Source organism: Poecile atricapillus, chromosome 28 (genome assembly GCF_030490865.1).
Source record: "Poecile atricapillus isolate bPoeAtr1 chromosome 28, bPoeAtr1.hap1, whole genome shotgun sequence".
Taxonomy (NCBI): Eukaryota; Metazoa; Chordata; class Aves; order Passeriformes; family Paridae; genus Poecile; species Poecile atricapillus.
Genome location: NC_081276.1, coordinates 1,480,205 through 1,505,417, shown reverse-complemented (window position 1 = coordinate 1,505,417; position 25,213 = coordinate 1,480,205). Strand labels below are relative to the sequence as shown.

Sequence of the window (25,213 nt, the reverse complement as noted above, 5' to 3'; positions counted from 1 at the left end):
TATAATATATTAATATAATATAAAAATATAATTATAAATATAGTATATAAAATATATAATATATAAAATATATATAAAATATAAATGCATATTAAAAATATATAAGAATAAAAATATAAATATCAATATTATATATAATAGAAAATAAAATAAAAATATAGTAAAATATATAAATATAAAATATAAATACATATATAAAATTGATATAAGAATATAAAATACATATAAATATAATATATTTCTATTATAAATTTAATATATTAAATATATATATTATAAATTTATATATTATATATAAATATATTATAATTATATTATAATATATTTATAAATATAAATATAAAATATATAATATAAAATATATAAAAATATAAATAAAAAATAACAACACACCCCCTAAAAACAAGCTGGGGAAGGCTATTTTGTGCAATGAAGCCTCCCCAGAAAACACTTCACTTCAATGACACAAATGATATTTTAGTTTTAAAATCAAGGTGGTTCTTTGCAGCCCAGCGAGAGCAGCTCTCACCCATTGCCCTGCCTGGCCAGGTGATAGACGATGGTGGCCGATGTCACCGTTTTCCCAGTGCCAGGGGGACCCTGGATAAGGCTCAGAGGACGCTGCAGGACGGTCTTGACAGCATAAACCTGAAATAAAAACAAGGTTTATCTCCATTTCACACGGGGTTTAAGCTGTTTAACCCCTGTTTGTGGATCTTTCCTGCCCTCCTGGGAGGTGAGGTCACCTGAGAGTGGTTGAGATCAGGGAGCCCCTGGGCTGTGAAGCGTTTTGGCAGCTGGCATTTGATGATGACATCTTCCACCTCGTGGCCCAGCAGTTTGTGGTAAATGTACCCAGACACCGAGGTCTCGTCCACTGCAAACGTTTTCAGAGCGCTCTGCATCCTGAAACCAAGGAAAAGCAGGAAAATTATCCCTAAAGATCCGTGTGAACCACCCACAGGTGTCCTACAGCAGGTATCAGACACGAATGGGACACAGAACAACGCCCAACACTTGTCAGCAGAACTAAAATCACAAAAATGACGCTCTGGGAACACAGATTTTGCCTTTTCCCTGTGTGAACATCACAAGGGATTCCCAGGAAAGCGTGGAGAGGAACACCAGCCTTTGGTGATGGAACCTCTGACAGTAATTTCAGGTTAAATTAAATTTAAAGTAAATTGAGGAACCTGTGACAGGGTTTTGGTGCAAAATTTGAAGGAAATTTGCAGCCACAATGAATAAACTTATAGGATAAAAGGAAATAATAATAGTAGGATATACTACTAACAGAAAATTCTAATAGCAGGGTAAGAAGCCAACTCTGTCTTACCAAACACAGACTTTGGCCCCACAGCCAAATTTTGCTATTTTAACTGTTTAAAGCAATTTCAGGAAGCTAAACCATAAAATTGTTTTCCTTCTCATGTTTCAAGTATCATTAAATCTAAGGTAAATTTCTCCCTTTGATATCTTTGCAACAAACCCTCCAAAATGAGAAAAAATCAACCATTTTATGCCATTAATTCCATTTTTAGGCTCTCTGAACCAGGCACCAGGTGCTCACCACTGAGGTTTCTGATGGGTGGTGCCAAAACAAGATAAATTTTATTTTTTATTGTTCAAAACCACTCAGTGAAGGCAAAGAACAAAAATGGACACCGAGTGTATCCAGTTGTGAGGTGCTGCCTCAATACCTGTCAAAAGAAGTGGATTTCCACACAAAATCCACCTGGAAGTTGTGAGTGACCTCCACTGGAGCTCCCACGCTGCTCCTCAGCTCGATGGCTATCTCATCACCATAATCTGTAGAACCTCGTTAAGTAGTAATTTCGAGCAAAAATCTGAATTTTATTCTCCCCAATTCCGATGATTTTCTTCGGCAGAGCCCCCCCCTTCCCCCCCAACAAGATTTTGAATTAGCAGAGAATTACTTTTGGACATAATTAATGACTTGTTAACGACTCCAGCTTTGGGCTGGCCCTGCTGAGGGCTCTCCCAGTAAAGGATACTATCAGGAACTTTGATCACGTGCCCAATTCCCTTCCAGAGCGGGGCCAGGTCTCCCTTGTACCTCAGGCAGATCTCATCTCCTTGCATGAGGCGCATATCTGCAAAGGAAAGGGAAGAAAAACCTCTCTGAACAATCACAAAATCCTCCCAGAGCCACCCCAGGCCAAGCCTCAGACTGTGCTGAATGCTGATTTTATTCACAAGGTGGAAAAAAGAAAGCCTGACAAAGAGATAATCCAGGTGTCCTTACCTGAATCAGTCTTTGGCAAAGTGAAATAAGCAATTCTCTTCTTGTTCAAGCCCAGGTCCCACCTGACTGTGATGTTATCTTGGGTCTGAGGGTAAAAAAAAAAAAAAAAAAAATAGCATCTGTTATTTTCCTGAAGAGTTTTTGCCAATCTCCACAGTCCTGTGCTTCAAAACAGCGGAGAAATTACAAAACTTGCTGTTCCAATGTCACAAAAATCTGTGTTTGTTCCTGTGGCTGAGTTCACAGCACCTGCAGAAGGTGAACTCTGAGAGTTCATGATGAGAAACAAAGTCCTGCTCACCAGCTGTGGAATTCTCCCCTGTTCAATGTTTCCAGGGGTTCCCAGAATTCCCATTTCCCTGCCAGGGAACTGCAGCTGCTGAGGATAACAAAAAGCTGCAGCTCTGGGAGAGAAGGTGCTTTTTGGAAAGGAAAACTTGAACACAGGAGAGGTGAGAGGTGTTCCCAAGTGTTTCAAGCTCTTCAAACTCCTCCCTGTGAGGATTTTCCTCTCCTTTCCCTGTCACACAGCACCACCACTGCTGCTACACCACAGCAATTCCAATCTTTATTTATTTCACTTCATTTCCTTTCGTGCTGTGACTGAGCCCAGGACTGGGCAGGAATCCCTCAAAAAGCAAATCTCACACATTTTACCTGAGATTCCTTGAGTTTCTTGTCATAATCTGCCTCAAGCTTGACCAGAGGACCAAATATATTTTGGTATTGATAAGCATCTTCGTATCTAAGCAGGACATGCTGGGGTTCCTCATCAACACCAGGTTTTTCCAAGTCCTCCAGGGTGGCAGATGGATTTTCCTGGAAAAATTAAAGCAGAGAGGTTTTGTTCCAAAGTTTGAAGTGTAAGAATTGACAGCAGGACTGATAAAAACTGTGTTTTACTGATACAGGGAGCGACAGCAAGGTGGAAGCACCCTTAAAACTACACCAGGGCATAAGAAACCACATCAAACCCAGATTAAATTTTAAAGGATGCACAAAATGCCTCTCCAAAACCCCAAAACTGAATGAAGCAACAACTCCCTGCTCTGCTTTAATTCACTTAAAGCAGAAATATTTGGAAGCCTGGGTATGATAAGGAAAGTTGTTTTTCAGCTTGGTGAAGCTTTCAACAATTTCCTGAATCCTTTGACCAAATATTCTGTGAGCCGAGAGAAAAACACCCTGAGTGAGAGTTCCTTGGCTCCAGAGTCACCTCCTGAGCTGAGCTGTGGCTCCTCCAAAGCTCAAAAAAGAGGAAAAAACACCTTTCTTCCATTAAGAAATGCAGAATTTAGGAAAAATCCCTATCAGGATTTAAACCTTGTGTGATTTCTGCCTTCCAGAGTTCCTAAAAGTCTTGTCCTCCCTTCAAAAAAAAAAAAAAAAAACAACAAAAAAAACCCCAAAATAACTCAGAATTGAGTAAAATAAACCCTAAAAAGCTGCAGGCTGTACCTTCCAGAGCTCCTCCAGTTTGTTGATCTGCTGGGCTGTGATCTGGCGGGCCCGGAGCTGCTCCTGCTCCGAGGGAATCTTCACCAGCCAGGAGAGGAAGCAGCGGTCCTGGATCAGGGGCTGCCACTGGGAGCTGTCCCAGTTGATGTCCTTCAGGCTGCTCTGGCTGGCACAGGGCTGCCTGCACAAACAAAACACACAAATTGTCAGCATGGACAAGACTGAGCTGCTGCAGAGGGTGCTCCTCAAACTGCTCAAAAAGCAGGGAAAATCCAAGCAAAACAAATCCCAGACTGATGGGAAAATTTGGGTGGTTTTTTTTTTTCTGTTCTTGTTTCAGGATTGTGAGAAGTGTTGGTTGGGTGTTTCCAGGATTGAAAATTCATTTGAAATATTAAGTATGATGCCTTTGGAGGTGGTTTATAATCCATAAAGATTGTGCACACACGGATCAGGGAAAGAGGTTATTTCCCAACCAGAACTTCCTCCACAGAAATACAATTTCTACTGGCAAACACACAGTGACAGCACTGAATTAAAACACACGTAATTACAAATTTTCAGTTGTGACTGAGCCTGTCAGAACAATTTCTGATTTACTGTGGCCTCAAATGATTCTGTGAGCTGACATAAAACCACCCTGAGTGAGAGTCAGGGAGAGTCACCTCCTGAGCTGAGCTGTGGCTCTTCCAAAGCTCAAAAAAAAGAGGGAAAAACCCCTTTCCCCCACTAAGAAATGCAGAATTTAGGAAAAACCCTTTCCTACAGAACTAAGATATTCACCCAACATAAATTCCCTTTGCTGCATCTGCATCCCTGTGTGACCACCTGCAGGAATAAGGGTGGCAAACCAGAACATAAAACGTATTTTGGACCAGAATGAAAGCGAGGGCTGCTTTTTAAAAACTCAGGTGAGTTTTTAAAACTGAGGTTTTTTTAATGCAGGACAGCTGTCAAAGGCCTTCCCTCACCTGCAGAGCAGAACCACCACGGAGTCAGCCTTGGCTGGGATGAAGCCCAGCAGGAAAACGTTGCGGCAGCCGCAGTTGTAGCACTCCAGGACGGTCTCTCCCAGGGGCCCGTCCTTGTGCAGAGTCACCTCCTTGCACTTGGCTCTCACCAGGTGATTCACGATGTGGCTGCGAGCAAACAGCGAGGATTGGCACAGGTTTCACACCAAAAGCAGATTTATTAGCAGCTTCTGAAATGTTCATTCATCTGTTTGTTGTGGTGGGATCTGGAGCTTTCCCCTCCAGGAGTTCCTCACTGCTTTGGGTGTGAAAGAAGAAGAAATGGGTACAAAACTGCCGGTTTTGTGTCCATCATTTCCCCATTTACCTGCCAGAGGTGTTCCCACGCCCGTTGCAGAACCATTTCTTGCTGGTGTTGCAGTAAACCACACAGGCAGGGTCGTGGATCCCACAGTAACTGCAATTCCAAAGGGAAAACCAGCAAGTGATTGGTTATTGCTTCCAGGAAAACCCAAATCCAAGCTCTAATTCCATTTACAGGGCACAAAAATAAGGGGAAGTGAAAACTGGGGAACATCAGTGCTGGGAGAAGCATCAAACAGCAGCCAGATTTCTCTTGTGAGTCACAAATACTTTAAAACTTCCCCTCACTGGGGTGGCTGAGCCTGGGATTTATTCCCCAGGGAGCTCCAAGCTGGCCAAAACTGGATGTGGCAGCTCCAAATCCGTACAAGAACCCCAAGAGCAGCACGGGGAGCTGTCCTTTCCCTCCTGCCCTCTGGAATCCTCACCTGCAGGCGTGCACGGGGAGATCCTTGGTGTAGTAAGTGTCCTCCTCATCCTCCTCGAAGTTGAGCTCAGCCAGGAGCTGGCTGGTCTTGGCCACGTTCTCATCCACAGCTCCATTCTGCAGGATCCCATCAGGACCATTCACCTGCAGATAAACCCCAAATCAACCCCCAAATTCACCCCAAACTCCTCCTCCAGCCCCAAAGCTCGAGTGGCACTGAGAAACCTCCACAGCAAAAGAGCTGGAACAGCCCCATTACATAACCAAGATTTGCTTCATCTGCTCCTGTTTTCCAGGATTATTTCAACTCCAACTGATAAATTGGAATAAAGTTACCAGGAGGAGATTGCTTTCCTGCAGATTGTGTTTTTCCATACAATCCCACAATCAATACTTGCTCCATCACCTCCTGTTTCACAGGATTATTTAGACTCCAACTGATAAGCAGGAAAACAAGGAGATTGCTTTTCTGCAGTTACATTTTTCCACAGCCTTACATAACAAAATTCCATTTCAACAACTCCAGCAGCCCTTTTCTCACCCTTCTTTTTTATTCCAGGGATCCACCTGGAAACAGGAATTTTACTGCACAGGATTTTCCCCACCTTTTCCTGTATCCACTATGGAATTCTGCAACATTTGGTGCTGCCTCAGCAACTTTCCCACCCCCAGCCTTTCTCCTGATAAAAATAACTCCGTTTTTGGGCACTTTTACCACCAGGAGGTGCGGATGCCACGCTGGGATTTTGGCGTGGCCGTTGCAGGTGTTGTCCCTTGGGTTTCTCAGGTGTCCTGGTTTGATTTCTCCAGCCCTGAGGGGCTTTAGCACCTCAATGCTGAGTTGGGAAATACCCCAAAACTTGGTTTATTCTCTGCCTCCTTCAGCCAAGATCCCACCAAAAGATGAGCAGGGAGAAGTTTATCCTAATCCATGTTAATTTTGAGTGGAAAATGTGGGAAAGGGGCCACCAGAGTGAATGGAATATTCACAACACATCTGAGGGGAGTGCTGGGGTCATTTCCCCATCACAAGGAAACACCCTCCAAGTGTTTGCAAAGTTAAGATTTATTTATAAATTGTAGCCAGCCAAATAGGACAAAAATCACTCAAGGCCTTTGTCTATGAATACAGTATTTTAACAACTCGGATTTAATGCAATTTATCTTGGGAGGTACAACTTAATTCTGACAGAAAGCTGCTCCCAAAGACAACACAAAACCTTCAGCAAAAGAAATCAAAAAATAAATTAAAAGTTGCCCTATTCAAGCTGTAATGAAGTGAAATCAGCTTATTTCTCACTTAGAGAGACTCCACATTAAAAATTGAACAGCCAATTGCAAGAGTTAAACTCCAAACCAAACTTCCCACTTGCCCTGAGCCATCAGGCCCTGCCCTCAAAGCCACCAGCTCTGCAAATGAAATGAAATGAGGAGCATTTCAATAAAATAAATAAATGGGCTGGCTTTTTATTGGTGTTATCTCCCAGCTCTGCCTTTTAATGGAAACAATCAGCCCAAAGGAACCCAAAGTGCAAAAGGGAAGAGGGGAAAAAGGAATCAAACCCCACTGAGGGAGCAGCAGCACAACCCCATTAGTGGGATGAGGGCAAATCCCTCAGCTCGCTGTGGAAATGCATCTGCACAGGTGCCAGCAGATAAATATCCACTTGAAATATCCATTTCCAATTGATAGAGCCGTTTTATAAAAGATAAATAAGACCTGATGGTGGCACAGGTGGAATGCCAAAGCCTGGAGTTTATCTGAACTCCTTACAAACACTCCCAGGCATTTTTATCCCACAGTACATTACTTTGAGATCGGTTGATTTCAAACAATTTTTTTGGGTGCTCATAAAAAAAAGGCTTCCTGTTTAACAAAAAAAACAACAAAAAAGCAAAGAAGTTGTGGTTTGGTATTTTTTAAGGCAGGAAGAGGAAGAAATGTCAAGTGCAGGAGTGGCTGTGCTGTGCCAGCGGTGTCACCTGTCCTGTGAGGAAGGGATTGTTCCCAACCCCGCTGTGATGTCAGCCCTGTGTGTGCTGGATTAAAAACCTGGCACAGGCAGCTCTGGTGCCAGGGGGGGCCTCTGCTCTGCTTGGGAAAATGTTGGCTGCGACTTCTGGCACGGCGAGTTTGGCAGCTCCGGGCTGAGCGCTGAGGTGCCACAAAACTACTCCCAAAAAACTCCCGGTGCTCTCCTCGCTCCTCTCCCAAAATATTCCCTGGGAGACACAACGAGGGACTGAGCTAAAGGACAGAAAGCAGTGGGGATGGGGAAGCTCCATCCCTGGAAGTGGCCAAGGACAGCCTGGATGGGGTTTGGAGCAGCCTGGGACAGCGAGAGGTCCTATCCCTATAAAAAATGGGATTTAAGGTCCTTCCAACCCAAACCAGTCTGGGATTCCCTGATTCCATCAACAGGGGGACAAGATGGTGTTGACCAGGCTTGCAGGGCCTGAGGGGCTCCAGGAGAGCTGGGCTGGGACTGGGGACAAGGCCTGGAGGGACAGGACACAGGGAATGGCTCCAGTGGCAGAGGCCAGCTGGGACAGTGGCAAGGAAGGAATTGTTCCCTGGGAGGATTCAAAGCCAGGCTGGAGGAGAGAAGCTCCAGGGAGACCTTGGAGCTGCTTCCAGAGCCTAAAAGGGCTCCAGGAGAGCTGGAGAAGGATTTGGGACAAGGGCTGGAGTTCCAGGACACAGGGAATGGCTCCAAACGGGGAAAGGGGAATCTGGGTGGGATATTGGGAAGGAATTCCTGGCTGTGAGGGTGGAGAGGGGCTGGGACAGAATTCCCACAGCAGCTGTGGCTGCCCCTGGATCCCTGGAAGTTCCCAAGGCCAGGTTGGATGTTTGGAGCACTCTGGGATAGTGGAAGGTGTCTCTGCCTCTGGGATTTTTAGGATTTAAGGTTTTCCAACCCAAATCATCTGGGATTCCGCTGCCTGTGAGTCCCTGGATCAGTGGTACCAGAACATTCCAGCCAGGCCAGGAGCAGGGCCCCAGGTGAGCACACCTGCAGCCACCTCACCCAGCTCTGCATTTCACGCTGCAACAACAACTGGCACTGCACCCCAGCAATTCTAGATCTAAAAACACATTAAACAGCTCTTCTGCCAGAAAAATCCTGCTCCCAGGCTTCATCCCCAGCCTGCTGATGGATTTCACCAGCACAGCTCAGGGAATTGCCCCAAACCGAGCGTTTTTGGGGTTGGATGTTTGTCATTTTCCCTGCCTGGGCTCTGCTGTGATCCCCGAGTGAGGGTGATTTGCTTTCCCTTTCCCAAGGAGGAAGTTGGGGAAAGCCTCGCCCCTGGGAGGGAGCGGCGCTTCCAGACGGGACCTGAGCGACAAGGACTCGTCTGGCCCGGACAAAACAACCTTTGTTAGGACTGGAAATTAAACCCAGCCTCCCTAGGCTCGACCAAGAACCTCGCTGAGCCACTCCAGGAGCTCAGTTAACACACACCCAGGGTCCCAGCAGCAAAATCCCACCCGCAGCAGTGAGAAATGAGGTGGGAATGAGGATTCCAGAGAATCCCAGCATGGTTTGGGGTGGGAAGGGAGCTTCAAACCCATCCAGGGGCACTTTCCATGATCCCAGAGCACTCCTTGGACACTTCCAAGGGATCCAGGGGCAGCCCCAGCTGCTCTGGGTATTTTAAATTCCTCTTAAAATACTCCAGAGAATCGATTCTTGTGTTTAACTCCAAGAAACAATGGAAATAGAATTTTCTGTAGAAAAACCAGCAGGGAATGTTGGTGCTCTACTCCTGCTTTTGTCAATTGGCCGCTGATTAATTGTAACACTACTAAAATATTAATTAAATAGATTGGGAAAGGGAATTCTTTTAGACTAAATCCATCAAATTTTCCTAAAAAATGAGGTGCCCTGCATGGCTCAACTCATCTTTTTAAAAAGACCCCAGAAACAGCAGAAGTTTCCACCTCCACGATTCCTCAGCTCCAAATAAAGTTAGTTATTTAATTAGCTTTAATTATAATCACAGGGCTAATAGTTCATTCAGCAAAACCCGATAAATTTGAGAAATTATTATTTAAGATGCCTCCTGCCAAAAAAAGAACAACAAACTTCAATTACCTGGTGAGGGCAGCAAAAATTTTTGCCCAGACCCTTTTAAAAAAGCACCTAATTTGTGATTTTATCAGCCCTGAGCCCGTTGAGAGGGGCAGGTCTGAGCAAATCCTTGGGTTTGTTCAACTTCACCCAGGAGGAAACGGGGCCTGTTCCACCTCTGAGAGTTCCTCCCCAAAAATGACATTTCTAACATCAAAATGAGCACCAGGATAACCACAAAAGTTTGCAGAAAACTAAAACCACCCTGATTTAAAAAAAAAAATCTACATTAAATCCCTTCCTTTTAGCCAGGAGACAAAACCAGTACCTGAAGGTGCTCTCCAGAGCTTGTATTATTTTTTTAATTTTGACTTCAAAGGTTTTTCAAACATGTTTAGACAAAAAAAAAAGGCCAATTAATAATCCTCTTGTCTGGACTTTCAGCTTATGAGGCTGATTTTGGGGTGGTTTTTCTTCTTCTTGGCCACAAATTCTCTACTGGGAGCTCTGGAGTGATCACAACCCATCAAAGGTTTGAAATTAAATGTGATTAAAATTCTCTTTTTAATGTATAGTCTGGATAATATATGGAATGTATAGTACACAGAGGTTTTACTACTGGTAGAAAATAATTCTGATCTCTCAATGCCCAAATTGGATCAATTCTACCAAATCCAAAAGCTGCAAATAAATAGAAAATAACCCAACAGCTCTGAGCTCTCTGCCTTACAAACACAGTCCCTGCTGCCACTGAGCACTTTCAGGCATAAAAACTGATTTAATTTGTGCTGGGAGAAACCCCCAGGACAGGGAAAATCCTCCCTCAGTCCTGCCCTGCACACCTGTGGAGCTGGATGTGCTCCCTGTTCCACTCTGCTGCACTCACAGACCCAGCTGGGGCAGGTTTTGCAAATAAAAGGACAAAAAAACAGGTCCAGGATGTTTGGTTTGGGGATAAAAACTCACCTAAAGCTCTCATCTCCTCTTTAAACTCATCCCTTAACACGTGGGTGATGTGCAAGCGTTTAATGGTTAATAATGGGATTTCAGGAGTCTGTGAGGAAACTGAACATTCCATGATCTCTCAACTGGAGAAAAGCGTGGCTTTTTAAAAAATACGGGAGAGTTCTTCGGTGTTTTTGTTGTTTACTACGGAGATTGTTATCTTCACCTCTTTCGAGCTGTAATCCTAATTTCTCCCCCTGCCTACGAGCTGTGAATCGCTAAATGAATACAATTTCATTGTCTTTTAGGTACCAACCGTCAAGTGCGATACTAAAAAGAAACAGAACTAAAATCTGTGTTAAAGCCACGAGGAAGCAGAGCTCAGAACTCATCTCAGGCCTGTCCCTGCCATACAACCCCCAAACAAACCAGCCCAACAACCGTGCAGCAAAAAAAAAAAAAAAAAAGTGGAAATCAAAATAAAACATTAATATTCATGGTAATAACGAGAAGAAATTGAAGCGTATTTTAGCAACAGGAAGTAAAAAAAAAAAAAAGAAAAAAAAGCCGAATTTCCTCAGCGCCCAACTTTCGATAACCAAGCACCACCCAAAACCCGGGTTTGTTTTAAGGAGAAGGAACCTGAACTGACACCCAGCCCCGCTGGTTTTTTTCGCCTCCCTATCGCCAACGACACAACTATCGCGACTTGCCGGCCGCCAAGTTTCCTCCCCTCAACAACTCGCTCCGATTCCGCCTCCCGGGGCTGCTCCACACGCGGCTCCCGCTCCCCGCCCGCCCCTTCCGGAGCCCCCGCTCCTCCACCGCCTCACGACCCCCTCACCTGCGCTTCCAGCGGGCCCGGAGCTCCCTGCCCCGCTCCCGGCGGCCCCTGGCCCTGTGCCGGCCCCGCCTGGCCCGGCCCGGGCGGTGTCTGGGTCTGGCTGGGGAGGGTGAAGTCGGTGAACTCGAACTCGGAGCCCTGTGTGTCCGCGCCGAGCAGCTCGGCCTCCTCGGTGTCCAGGAAGGTGAGGGTCTGCGAGCTGGGGCCGTACGCCTCCACGCTCATGGCGGCGGCGTTTCCTCTCGCCGGGAGCCTTCGCCGCCCACCCCCCCCCCCACCCCGCTCCTCCTAACCCGGGCCTCCCCCTCAGCGAGCCCGGGCGGCCGCGCTACGCGAGCGGCGGGATCCGCCGCGCGCACCAGGCCGCGCGCCCCCCCCACACACAAAAACGAACCCGCCGCCGCCGCCGCCGCGCTCGGGCCGGCTCGCCGGGCGGCGCCGGAGCCAACGGGCGGGAGAAAGGAGAGGAGCGGGGCCGCGTCCGAGCGTCCGGCCGGGTCCGAGCGTCCGTCCGGCCGCGGCCGCCGCGCGCCAGGCCCGTGAGCGGTGACGCGGAGCGCGCGCGGGGGACGCGCCGACGGCAGCGCGCGCGCGCGGGAGGGGACGGCGCGCGGGGGGGGCGGGGGGGGGGGGGGTGACGCACACGCGGCACGTACGAGAGCCCGGCGCGGCCGCTGGGGGGCGCCCTGCTCCCCCCCACAGCAGCCCTCATGAGGGCGGGAGAGGGAGGGGTTTGGCTCTGAGTGACGCGTGCGGCAGCCAATGGGAGTTTTGAGGTGAGGGGAAAGGAAAAGGGGGGTACGCGCCCCGCCCGCCCGACTGCACGCGGTGGGAAGGGACGGGGTTTGGCCATGAGTGATGGGTGTGGCGGCCAATGGGCTATCGAGATAAGGGTTAAGAGGGGCCTCGGGGGTGTCCAGAGCCGCCTGGAGAGAGGGGATGCGCTCAAACACACACGGGGAGGGGCGGTTCTGATTCTGAGTGACAGGTGAAGCAGCCAATGGGGGCGAGAGGGCGGGGTGCGCATACGTTTATGCGAATGGCGGTAGGCGGGGTTTATCTCTTAGGGACGGATCTGGCAGCCAATGGGTTTTGAGGTTACGTGATGGGCGAGGTCTGGCTCTGAGTGACGGCTGTGGCAGCCAATGGGACATCGAGATGAGGGGCGGGGGCTCTGGGGGCTGAGGTTGTGGAGAGGTCACTGGGATGTATGTGATGGTGCTGGACCCTTGTGAGGGGATGGAATGGTGGACAGGTCACTCTGAGGGGGATGGAGTGATGGACAGGTCACTCTGAGGGGATGTGGTGGCTCTGGACACTTGTGAGGGGATGGAGGGGTGGACAGGTCACTCTGAGGGGAATGTGGTGACTCTGGACCCTTGTGAGGGGCTGAGGTGGTGGACAGGTCACTCTGAGGGGAATGTGGTGACTCTGGACCCTTGTGAGGGGCTGAGGTGGTGGACAGGTCACTCTGAGGGGATGTGGTGGCTCTGGACACTTGTGAGGGGATGGAGTGGTGGAGAGGTCACTCTGAGGGGAATGTGGTGACTCTGGACCCTTGTGAGGGGATGGAGGGGTGGACAGGTCACTCTGAGGGGAATGTGGTGACTCTGGACCCTTGTGAGGGGCTGAGGTGGTGGACAGGTCACTCTGAGGGGGATGGAGTGATGGACAGGTCACTCTGAGGGGATGGAATGGTGGACAGGTCACTCTGAGGGGATGGAATGGTGGACAGGTCACTCTGAGGGGATGGAGTGGTGGACAGGTCACTCTGAGGGGATGGAGTGGTGGACAGGTCACTCTGAGGGGATGGAATGGTGGACAGGTCACTCTGAGGGGATGGAGTGGTGGACAGGTCACTCTGAGGGAGATGTGGTGGTGGACAGGTCACTGAGGGGATGGAATGGTGGACAGGTCACTCTGAGGGGATGGAATGGTGGACAGGTCACTCTGAGGGGCTGAGGTGGTGGACAGGTCACTCTGAGGGGATGGAATGGTGGACAGGTCACTCTGAGGGGATGTGGCTCTGGACATTTGTGAGGGGATGGAGTGGTGGACAGGTCACTCTGAGGGGATGGAATGGTGGACAGGTCACTCTGAGGGGATGTGGTGGTGGACAGGTCACTCTGAGGGGATGGAGTGGTGGACAGGTCACTCTGAGGGGATGTGGTGGTGGACAGGTCACTCTGAGGGGATGTGGTGGTGGACAGGTCACTCTGAGGGGATGTGGTGGTGGACAGGTCACTCTGAGGGGATGGAGTGATGGACAGGTCACGCTGAGGGGATGGAGTGATGGACAGGTCACTCTGAGGGGATGGAATGGTGGACAGGTCACTCTGAGGGGCTGAGGTGGTGGACAGGTCACTCTGAGGGGATGGAGTGGTGGACAGGTCACTCTGAGGGGATGGAATGGTGGACAGGTCACTCTGAGGGGATGTGGTGGTGGACAGGTCACTCTGAGGGAGATGTGGTGCCTCTGGACACTTGTGAGGGGATGGAATGGTGGACAGATCACTCTGAGGGGATGGAATGGTGGACAGGTCACTCTGAGGGAGATGTGGTGGTGGACAGGTCACTCTGAGGGAGATGTGGTGGCTCTGGACACTTGTGAGGGGATGGGGTCTGTGTTGGGTGACCCTGTGGTGACAATGGGGTCACTCCATGCCCTGTGCCCACCATGAGCTGCCAGCTCTGCCTGTTCCTGTTGGAAGTGACAGGAGGGACACGGGGGGTTAAGTGGGAATTAAGGGTTGGGAATTACAGTAATACCTGCTCCAGCTGTAATTCCTGTTACACCTGTAATAGCCCTGAGGGAGAGCTGAGCTGCTCTGAGCATGCTGGACTGGGGATTTTCTGAGGTCAGGGTTGTGCAGAGAAGGGAGCACCACATTTCTACCTTTAAATAAACAAAAAACTTAGGGTTTACCCTCATTCCATTCCATCAGCTCACAATAAATTCCCTTTTAGAGAACTTCTGTGTGTTGGGAAAGGCTGGATATTCACTCCCTCTTCCCTGACACCTTAAGATGCAAATGTGTATCTTCTCTTATAAATAACTTTGATTTTATATTCTTGCTTTGGCGTAGGATAAAGCCTTACCTGAAACAACATGGACCAGATCTGCAGCTGGTGGGGTGAAAAGATGGAGATTGGAAAACATCCTTGTCCTGAGAATATTGTGCAGCAAAAGGAGGGGAAAAAACGAAGTCCAGAGAACACAGGAGTCACCACTTCTGCAGAGAGAGTGAACTAATCTTATTTTTAAGCTTTTGAATAGAATAAACTGTTCAGACCAAAGCGTAACGGGGAGAAAGCGTGAAATAACATTTGAGGATGAAAGTGGAACCGGAGGGGAGGAAAAAAAAAAAAACTACAAAGCCAGGTGGCTGCTTGCTGCGAACACTTTTATTTATTAATAAACACAACACACTCCAAACATTTGGCTGCTTGACAGAATCCTCAAAAGTCTTGGAAAGGGATCAAAGTTCTGCTGCTCTGCCGGGTCCACAGCTCAGGGAATAACGGTGTCTTTATGGATGAGTGTGGAAAACTCCCTCCTGTGCCAGCAGGAGGTGGATTTGTCCCCGAGGGTGGCGTTGGGGACACTTTGCTGCTGCTGTCTGAGGTGCTGAAGCTGCAGATCCCCCAGAAGGAGCTGGAAAAGCAGCTGGAGGAACCAAACTGGTTGTTACTGGTGCTGTGTTTGAACTGGACGCTGAAATTCTCTTTATACCAACGCAGAGCAGAGGCATTTGAATTTCGGGGTAATTCTGCTCCACTGCAGCTGGGAGCTCTGGGGGTGACTTTTAAGGATAAAATGGATCCACACCCAGGCTCCAGAGCTCTCAGACTGGATTTTTTTGTGTGTTTTGTGCAAGTTTTCTCCCTCAAATCCAGGCTGCTGCAGAGGGAAGGCGCCGTGACTCACTGGGCTCGACTGTGCAGCCAATATGGAATTGAAAAAGGCACAAGCTGGCACAATTCCCTGCAAACAGTGCTGAGTTTCCCATTTCCCTGCAGATCAGAAGCTGGAATTCACGGGCCAGAACCACAAGAAGAGGAGAAATGCGAGTGAATTCATATTTCAAACGACGTTTTCTGCTTCCAGGAGGTGAAAACGTGCAGGTGATTATCCCCAGGTGCTGGTGAGGAGTGACAAACCAGAGCAGTTGGAAGTGCTGGGAGAAATCCCAGCCCTGGGAATAAGGAGAGGCCTTTCCTTGAACCTGATTTGAATTCCAAAGCCCTGCAGCTCTGGGATTTGCTGGCATCCTCCTCCTCCTCCTCCTCCTCCTCTCGGGGCTCTGAGGGGAAGGCAGGGATTGGATTGGTCTCCAGGAATTCCCAGCCATGGAGATAAGGCTGGAATGGCTCCGTGACGTGAGGGGGGCACAGCCAATGGAGCCCGGCCTGGCCAAAACGGGGGGAAAAACGGGATATTTTTATCCTGGGATGAAACAATTCTGGTTAGGGGGATGTGAGGGTGGAGCAGGGATCAGGTGGGGAGGGAAGCTCCCACCCAGAGCAATAAATGAGCCCCGTTCATTAAGCAAATTAATCACTTTATTCCCCCCCCCCCGCTCTGTTTTTTTAATTAAATTTTTATTTATTAATTTAAAAATTTGTAGTTAAACATTAATATTAAATATGAAAATAAAAATATTTATTTAAAATTTATTTATTTTATTTTGGTTTAATGCTCCTGGAGCTCAGAGTGTTTAAAAATCATTTTTAGGTGGAATTTTAGGGTGGTTTGGGTTAGAAGGACCTCGAATCCCATCCATTCCCATGGGCAGGGACAATTCCCACTATCCCAGGTGGTTCCAACCCCATCCAAGCTGTCCTTGGACAATTCCAGGGATGGGGAATCCACACCCATCTGTTCCAGTGCCTTTTATAACAAAGAATTTCATCCAAATTCTCATTTTCTTCATTTTCTATCTACCTCTGGTTTTTGCCTTTTTCTTCCATTTTGCCTTAAAACAAATCCTAAACTAAAATCCCTTAAAATTTTACTTATTTCACCAGACCTGAATACCAATAAATGAAAGAACAACAAAAAAAATCCGTTTTTTAAAAATAAATTTAAACAAATTTTTTAAAATTATAAAAAAAAAAATAATCTCTGATGCTGACAAAATTCCAATAAAATAATTTTTATTATTATTATTAATTTTTTTTTTTTAAATCCACGGAGGGGAAAAAAAATTGGGAATTAATTTTTCCAGCGCAGCTGGGCCATTTCTGCTGAGTTACCACGAGAGGGACACAGAAGGAAAGCTAAAGGAGCTGGGAAAGAAAGAAACAATCCAAGGAACAGCTCGAGGTGGGCTCAGAGCAACACATTTCCCTTTTGTTTGGGAATTTCCGGGATCACAGCGTTCCTACAGCTCCCTCCATCCCATAAAATCCTAAAAAATCTTCACAGGTAATGGGTTAAGAAATGAAATAGCTAAAAATGGGTTGTTTCCCCCCAGAATTTCCTCATTTTCCATCAGCTTTTTCCCTTTAGAATGTCAGGACAGGGAGAGGTTGAGCTGGCTGGGATTTTGTTCCATCCCGAGCTCCTGGAGCAACAAATCCCGCAGGATTTTGTGGGTTTGGGGGAGGTATTTTTGTTTATTCCCAGTGAATTTTGGTTTGTGGAGGATGGGGAGATATTTCTGTTTATTCCCAGGGAATTGTCATTAATTAACAGCTGATGATGGAAATGCCAGGAAGTCCCAGATCCCATAAAATTCCTGCATGGAGCAAAGGCCCCATAAAAACACCCTGAAGTAAATATTGAATATTTCGTGGGCTCCTGTGGAATTAAAAAATCCCAGTCTTGAATTGCCCTGGACTGGAATTAATGCAGAGTGGATTTTTAGGGATCTGCAGTGGATTCATCCTAAATGTCAGCAAAGCTTCACTTCCAGCCCTGGCTGGGCAGGCTGGGATTGGGATAAAAATGCTGGGAAAAAGAAAAATGGGAGGGAAAAAACCTTATTTTTAAAAAATTATAACTTTATCAACTTCAGTCTTACGTTTCTGTGACATCATTTTAACATCCCATTGAAAAGTGCATTGAGTGCTGGGACACTGAGTGGTCATTTTAATATTTCTATATATTTATATAAAAATATATTTATATAAAAATATATTTATATAACTATTTGTACTTTTATACTGTTATATTTCTATATTTTTAATTTTTATATTATTGTATTTTTCTATTTATTTCTATATTTTTTATAATTTAATATTTTGCTATTTATTTTTTATATTTTTTTTTACCAAACCCTTTAATGCCCAGAATGTTTTCACAAGCTAAAAACATCTCCAAAAAAAAACGTTATTAAATAAATGTAAGAATTTCTTTAAGGTGCCAGAAATTTTAGTGCAACAAGAAATGCAAACCCAGCTCTGATTTCAGTGGAAAAAATTCACAGAAAAGGGTTTTTCCTCATGATTCTTTTTGCTTTTATCCTTCAGCAAATTGTGATAAATCTGATTAATTCTGATTTACCTGCAGGTTTAATTGTGGGCATAGAAATATTCCCAGAGCAAGTCACGAGGATGCAACTCCATGAAGGAAAAGGAGGAGAAGATTTTGGGCCAAAATCCAGGGATTTGGAATGAAGAAAGTTCTTAGAAATTAAGGATGGTGAGTGACATTAAAAGATAACAGATAATAAAAGAGAACAGAAAATAAAAGAAAACAGCAGGAGATGAAAAGCAGGAAATGAAACTTGGTGCTCCAAACCAGCTCCAAATGGGCACTAAAAATAAATAAAATAAAAATCAAAAGATAAAAATTCCAATAGATTGGAATTTAATATATAAATTAAGGATTCAAAATTCTGTGTTTCAGCAGGAAACTTGAAATCCTTCCCTCCAAAAATGTGTTTAAACTCCCTTTCCTTGGAAAGAGCTGAAACTGGATCTGGACTCAAGGAATTAATGTAGGGAAAAAAAAGCTTTTTATGGACAGAACTTGTAGGTTTTTAGCTGCAGAATCACCATGTGGAGTTAAAACTCACTGGAAAAAGACAAGATTTTCCTAAAATCCAAGGGGAAAACCTCTGGAATTCCTGGATTTATTGAAGGAGATCTTTGGGAGGATCTGCTCCCTGTTAAATCTACCCCTGCAAGGAGCAGAGCTCTTCAAAATCCTCAATTTCCAAAGGGGCATCGACAGCTCTTGGGGAACAAAATAAAAATAAAAATGAGATTTCTCCAAAGCAGATGTTGTTGGAGCTGAGCTTAAAAACAAAATTTGAAGCTCTTGATGGGCTCCAAAGTGTTTGTTGGGATTCCTGGCAGCTTTCCTGGGCAGATGGAGGTGATTGTGGAGTAATGGAAAATCCAGGCTTCCCACGGGGCTGGGATGTCTGTGTGGAGCTGCTGATCCTCCCCAAAAAGAGAGGAAAAACAGGGAATTTTCAGGTTATCCCTTGGAAATTTGGGAATGTGTGGATTTCCAGCAGGTTTTTGTTGTGGTGAAATCAGCTGATTCCTCCTCAGGTTGTTGCTGATGCAGGTTTTTAGTATGGGATTGAGATTTAATTTTTATTTTTTTTTTTAAGTTTGGTTTTTCATCTTGGGGCAGGCAGAGCACCCAGGGTTAAACCTGAGGTTTCAAAGGAAAAATAAAAATCACTTAAAAAATCAGGAATTTTGGAGTCCCACCCTGGCTTTTTCCATGCTTTTGGTGTAAGGGAATAACACATTTAAATTCCCTGCAGAGAAAAGAAATCCTCCCAAGGAAATCCTTCTTTCCTGCTGGGGGAGAAATCTTAATTGGGCTCTTAATGATGAAATAATGGAAGGAATGGATAATTGGGGTCTGGCTGAGTGTCCCAACACCTGCAAGGTGAGTTTGGCCACACCAGGACCTCCAGGAGGGCTCCAGGACCAAACACCCTCACCCAAAAACACCCAGAAAACGGGAAAATTCCATTTTCTCCCCTCCATCCCTGAAGAATTTTCATTTTCAGTCCCTTTTGATGTTAAATTTGCCAGCTTGGCCTTATCTTTTCCTTACAAATACTCTGAGTTTGGAAAACAAGGAGTGTAAAAGTCATTTATGCTCCACTGCTGGAGGAAAAGCTGGTGATGTTTTCATCGAGCTTTGGGTTCTTTTTCGTTTATTCTTGAATAAAAATCAAACAGAACCAGGGGAACCCAAAAGCTTTGGGTTCTTTTTCGTTTATTCTTGAATAAAAATCAAACAGATCCAGGGGAACCCAAAAGCTTTGGGTTCTTTTTCATTTATTCTTGAATAAAAATCAAACAGAACCGGGGGAACCCAAAAGCTTTGGGTTCTTTTTCATTTATTCTTGAATAAAAATCAAACAGAACCAGGGGAACCCAAAAGCTTTGGGTTCTTTTTCGTTTATTCTTGAATAAAAATCAAACAGAACCAGGGGAACCCAAAAGCTTTGGGTTCTTTTTCATTTATTCTTGAATAAAAATCAAACAGAACCAGGGGGAACCCAAAAGCTTTGGGTTCTTTTTCGTTTATTCTTGAATAAAAATCAAACAGAACCAGGGGAACCCAAAAGCTTTGGCTTCTTTTTCATTTATTCTTGAATAAAAATCAAACAGAACCGGGGGAACCCAGAAGCTTTGGGTGTTGCAGTTGTTTTGCCATCTCTCGAGGAGCTGTGTTTGTCACGTCCTGGGGGATGGTTTTAGGAAGGGCAAGGAATGTTTTCCTTGCAGAATTTTGTGGATTTCAGGAGGAGCCCAGCCAGGGCTGCCCTCAGGCCCAGTGAATGGTCCCAGTGTGATTTTGTGAGGCCTTCCCAGAAGTCAGGAGTTCCTTGGGAACAAACCCAGGAATGTCATCAGAGAGCCTGGGGCGAGATCAAGGGGGCTGTGGGCTCCTGGATTTTCCCACATTCCCAAAGGGGAACATTCCCATTCCACCATGGCTCCAACACCCTCAAACAGAGAGATCCTTAAACTCTGCTCTCCCCCTCATCCCACCCATGCTCAGGAGGAACATCCTTTGGATGAAATTCAAATTTCCCTTTGGAGGAAATATCTTTGCCGAGGATTTTTCCCTTTTCCCTTCTCCCATGTGGTTCCATGGGAAGGATCCTCCCACCCCAAAGTGCTGCTGGGTCCTGTCACAGCCTCAGATCGTGATGGAAACACCTCAGGACCTTCCCTGGCTGCTCTCCCTGGCTGCTCTGGGCTCCTCTGTGTGTGTTCCCATCAGGAAAGGGAATAACCCCCGGGAAGAGCCTGGAAAAGCCACAGGAATTCAGAGATAAGGAGATTTTCCACGCTGTTCCCTCCAGAATCACCAGCAGGGTCCGTTAGGAAGTCACTTCTATTTTGAACCTGTGAATACACAAACACTTTCCTCCAAATTATTAATTTAATTTATTTAATTATTAATTTAAATGACTTTTTAATCTCCTTGCTTCTAAACCTTTGACCAAAGAATTCTCTCTCAGCTTTGCTTGGGTACTGTTAGAAGAATGCCTGGTAATTGATGGAGCTGGCTTAGTGAAAGACTTGTTTAAAAAGGACTGTTCAAGGATTATTTGTAAAAGATACACAATTTTTATGTTTTTTCCAAAATCTAAAATACATCCATCGTGTTTCCATGATTCTGAACCACAACCTCTGTTTCCTCCCCCTCTCTTGTAAACAAAGGTAAAACATCTGCTGTCTTGTTCTGACAATGAAAAACCATCAAAGTAAAACACATGCATATGTATACATATAGGAAACAACATTTTTACAGAAATCAAAAGCTTATTAAGAACAAAAACTTATTCATTCCCATTCCAGAGGCGGCCACAGGTGCTGGGATGGAATTCCTGGGTTCTGAGTGAGGCCTGTGGCAGCACAGCAAACCCAGGAGGAGTCTGGAAACTCTGACCTGGGGCTGCTTGTGCTAAAAACAGCACGGCCAGCCTGGATTGAAGAGCAAACACAAGTTTGTAAATGGCTTCTGGAGCCTGCTCCAGAAATCCATCAGCCTGATGTCATGTGGAGAGGGCCCAAAACAGGATTGTTTTTATGGGGTTGTTAGCAAATGTTATTAAAAAAATTGAAATGTTCAGTTGGATTTTTTTTTTTTTTTTTTAATTTTGGCTATAGGATGGGGGCAGAGCGAAAAGTCCTGGGGTGGATGTGGACAAGACATTCCAGTTTTAGGCCACCCTTCCTGGCTCCAGATGAGAGAAGAAGAGGGGATTGCAAAAGGGGATGTGAGGGAGGTCTGGAGAGCAATAATTTTAAGCAGCACTTCAGCCATGATGTCATTTCAGCTGAAAAATAATGTTCGAGTTTGGGCAAGAGGAGCCAGGCTGGGGAGGAACTGCAGCAAAATGGAAAGTCAGGATGGAAAAGCAAATCAGAATAACCCTGAGGAAAGGGGGATAAAAAGCCTGGAATTTTCTGTGAGCCTGAGGGTTCCATGGAAGCGGAGGAAGATGTTAAAACCTTGGGCAGGGTTTTCACTCTTCTGTCTGGGGGTCAGAAACCAAATCTTGGGGGAGCTGGTGAAGGATTGTGGTGACCCCAGACTGCGATCCCAGAGTGATCCTGAGCTCCTCTCCCGGGATTTAACCCAAATCCAGCCAAAATCTGCATCCACCTCCTCTCCTGAGGAGGCCAAAAGGCTGAAACAACCAAGGAACGTTGTTCCAGTGGATCTAGACATCAAAAATTCCATCTAGAAATGGCTTTGTGGGGTTTCTCCCCATGGGCTGAAGTGCAGGATCACCCTCAGGCCCAGCTGTGGGATCAGCCCTTTCCCTGGAGTTTTAAACCAATTCCCACAATTTGGCCATAAAAATCTGAGCCTTGGATAAAACCTCACACATTTTGTCCTTTTTTTTGTGTTCCCTGTTCCAGCACAAACCTCAGCTGGGGAAAAATCCCAACAAAGCGAGCAGAGGCAGGGGCACCTGCAGCTGGAAATGACAAAAAGCTCCTGTTTTAGGAGGAGATTTAGGACTTGGATCTCCCCAGGAACAACTTCTCTTCCCGCTGTGATGGGAGCCAGGAATGAGCTCAGGCTGTGAGATCAGATTTTGCTGAGTCTACAGGCTTGAGCTTGTTCATTCCTCTTTTCCAGAAGTTCCCCTCTCCCAGCCATGCCTGGATATTTGATTTCCTTGGGAAATCTCGGCCCTCTCAGCACCTTTTGTGTCCGGGACGCTCAACCCTGCCAGCAGAAAATTTGCTTTTGTCATTCCCATTTCTCCACCTGAGGCGTGGGGTTCCTGGAATTGTGTGAGCTTTTCCTGGAAGAAGCGCTGGAGGCCGGAATGGCTTGTGCAGAAAACTCTCCAAAGCTGCAAAGATGTCCAGGAGGCAGCTGGAATTTAGGGAGAGCTCTTGGAATTGTCTCTCCTGGTGGGTATTTCTGCAGCTCTTGATGTCACACCCAACGTGCTCTGGCTCCAGGGGAAGTGCAGGGAAGAACCTGACCCCGTGCTGGCCAAAAGGAGTTGGAATTTTCTGGAGGGAACGCTGCAGAAACGCAGAGGATTGATCTGATTTCCATCTGGAATTCAAATTAAAGGAATCTGGGATCGTGGCAATCAGGCCAAATATGTGCCCTTGCAATTTTTGGGTGGGAAGAGCAGTTGAGATGAAGCAAGGGCTGACTCTGGATCTCTCCACAGCCCACGATCCTGAGGGTTATTATGGAAAAAGAGCAGGTTTGCCCTTGAGGCTGTTTTTCAGCCCTGGGTGGGGTCAGCAGAAGGCACTGCCAGCGCTCTCCAGAGCCAGATCATCCCCAGGAGACTTGTGGGGCTGAGATTTTTCTGGAAAACTCCAGAGGTTTGGATCATTCTCCATCCTCCTTCTTTCTGGAGAGCTTCCCACCCCTTGTGAGCCTGCTCACACCGTTTTTCCATTCCTCTGAAAATGACAAAAAACCCCAAAACAAGCCCAGAGCCTGGATGATGCTGAATTTTCCTCTGAGCTCATCGAGGATGTCCAAAGCAGCACCATTTGCAGATGGGGCCAAGAATCTGTAATGTCTCAAAGCTGAGCAAAATAAAATGTGTGAGAAGGGCAGCTGAGGGGGTGGCAGCCAGGAAAAAAATGGATTTGGGAGCCAGTGGTTGTCCCAAAAGCCATGAGAGGGTGAAATGAGCATTTCCACATTTCCATTTCCTGTTTGTTTGAAGCTCTTTAATGAATTGGTTTTATTGGTATTTGTTAATTCAACTTCAGGATGGAGCTGCAGCTCCAGGCTGAGAAGGTTCTCCTGCATGGAAGTGTTTCCCACTGTTCCCCAGGTTTTGATTTCTGGGAAATTCCTCTCTCTTTTTTATTTGGAAATTTATCTTTTTATTGGAGGAAATGTTTCTTTGGAGAGAGACAAAGTTCTCCCTGTCCTTCCCCACACCCAGAGCATCTCTGTGGGTTCATCCTGGTCACAGCCAGGACCATCCTTGCTGGAAAAGCTCTGGAAAAGCTCAGGAGATCCCTGGGAAGGGGACACAGGGTGAGGAACTGACACACCAGGGTCTGTCCAAGGAATTAGAAGCAGTTTTTGGGAAGGAAATTTCCTTCTGCTTTGCTGGGGATGAAATAGGAGCTGAAAAGGGGGGGACAGGTAAAAAGGATGGAGCAAAAACTCTGCTCCAGCACCCCCAGAAGAGGAGGAGTTTTATAATAAATCCATTTTCTTATTCAACATTCTCATTTTGCCTAAGGATAACGAGAGCACTTCAAAGGACATCATGGAAAATTCCCTCTATCCCTCTTTTCTTTGTGCTCTTCACAAACCTCCTGATTCCACAGCAAAAAAAACCAAAAACCCACCAATCCTGGAGAATTCTCACTGTAATTCAGAAAGGTTTTTCTCCCCATTTTTCCATATAAGAAAAAAACCCTTTTTCCTCACACAAGTGTTAAATGACTCCAATTAAAACCAAATCTAAATGAATTTAAGTGAATTTAATCTCTTCCTGAGACAGAGAATATTACATTCAATAACCAATTTATTTCCCCCCGCTTTTTCCTCTGTCCCACTCTGAATTTCCAGTTGGGAGAAAGGGAATTAACACAAAGTGATCGATCCTTTCTTCCTCTTCTTACAACTTAAATCTCATTTCCAGCAGGGAAAAGGTTTCTGTCTCCTGCCAAGAGCTGGCTGCAAAATCATTTGTACTTCTTTGATCACTGGTGTCCTGAAAAGACCCAATCCCTGCCTCTGCTGCTTTCCAGCTGTTCAATTATCCCAGATCTCTTCCTGCTGGATTTGCTGAGGGGTTTTTTAAATGGAAAAAAAGGAAAATCGGGAGGGGAAACCCCAGCCCCTGTTGTGGTCAGTGAGAGGAGAAGGAAAATCAAAATTAATTTTGATTGATGAATTAATTAAAAGTTGTTTTTTTGCTGTGTGTTGAGGAGATTTGGGCAGGTTTCCTTGTGGTCAGTGAGAGGAGAAGGAAAATCAAAATTAATTTTGATTGATGAATTAATTAATAGTTGTTTTTTTGCTGTGTGTTCAGGAGATCTGGGCAGGTTTCCTTGTGGTCAGTGAGAGGAAAAGGCAGGAGAAGAGGCATTAATTTTGATGAATGAATTAATGAAAAGTTGTTTTTTTGCTGTGTGTTGAGGAGATCTGGGCAGGTTTCCTTAAGAAAATCCCTGGCATGGGGAAAAATCTCCGGGAATTCCCTTGGGATGCCCAGGAAAGGGCAGCTTTTCCACAATTCCTGGGAAAGGCGGCTCCCAGCTCCCCACTTTTCACCCCTGGGGGGCAGGACAGGCTGGAATCCCGCTTTTCCCGCTTTTCCCGCTTTTCCCGCTTTTCCTGCTTTTCCCGCTTTTCCCGCTTTTCCCGCTTTTCCCGCTTTTCCCGCTTTTCCCGCTTTTCCCGCTTTTCCCTGG

General features: G+C 46.1%; 1 protein-coding gene and 1 long non-coding RNA gene across 3 annotated transcripts in view; one reads left to right on the top strand and one right to left on the bottom strand.

The window, feature by feature from the left end:
• Positions 1-11,629, bottom strand: part of UPF1 (UPF1 RNA helicase and ATPase) — a 29,551-nt gene extending 17,922 nt beyond the window's left edge. Inside the window, exons 1-11 of one of the 2 annotated variants that reach the window (XM_058858872.1) lie at positions 11,354-11,629; positions 5,487-5,629; positions 5,063-5,152; positions 4,696-4,863; positions 3,725-3,905; positions 2,924-3,085; positions 2,267-2,351; positions 2,016-2,114; positions 1,701-1,818; positions 747-906; positions 530-648 (exon numbers count right to left, since the gene is read on the bottom strand). In XM_058858872.1, coding sequence (XP_058714855.1) covers positions 530-648; positions 747-906; positions 1,701-1,818; positions 2,016-2,114; positions 2,267-2,351; positions 2,924-3,085; positions 3,725-3,905; positions 4,696-4,863; positions 5,063-5,152; positions 5,487-5,629; positions 11,354-11,578 — 1,550 coding nt within the window. In that variant the 5' untranslated portion in view covers positions 11,579-11,629. The remainder of the gene's footprint in view (positions 1-529; positions 649-746; positions 907-1,700; positions 1,819-2,015; positions 2,115-2,266; positions 2,352-2,923; positions 3,086-3,724; positions 3,906-4,695; positions 4,864-5,062; positions 5,153-5,486; positions 5,630-11,353) is intronic. The other variant, XM_058858873.1, reaches the window with a different exon arrangement.
• LOC131589472 (uncharacterized) lies at positions 11,417-25,097 on the top strand. The gene is made up of 5 exons (XR_009279749.1): positions 11,417-11,537; positions 15,374-15,478; positions 16,582-16,781; positions 17,868-17,999; positions 22,214-25,097. It is a non-coding gene; the product is annotated as an uncharacterized LOC131589472 (long non-coding RNA).
• Positions 25,098-25,213: the final 116 nt, after the last annotated feature.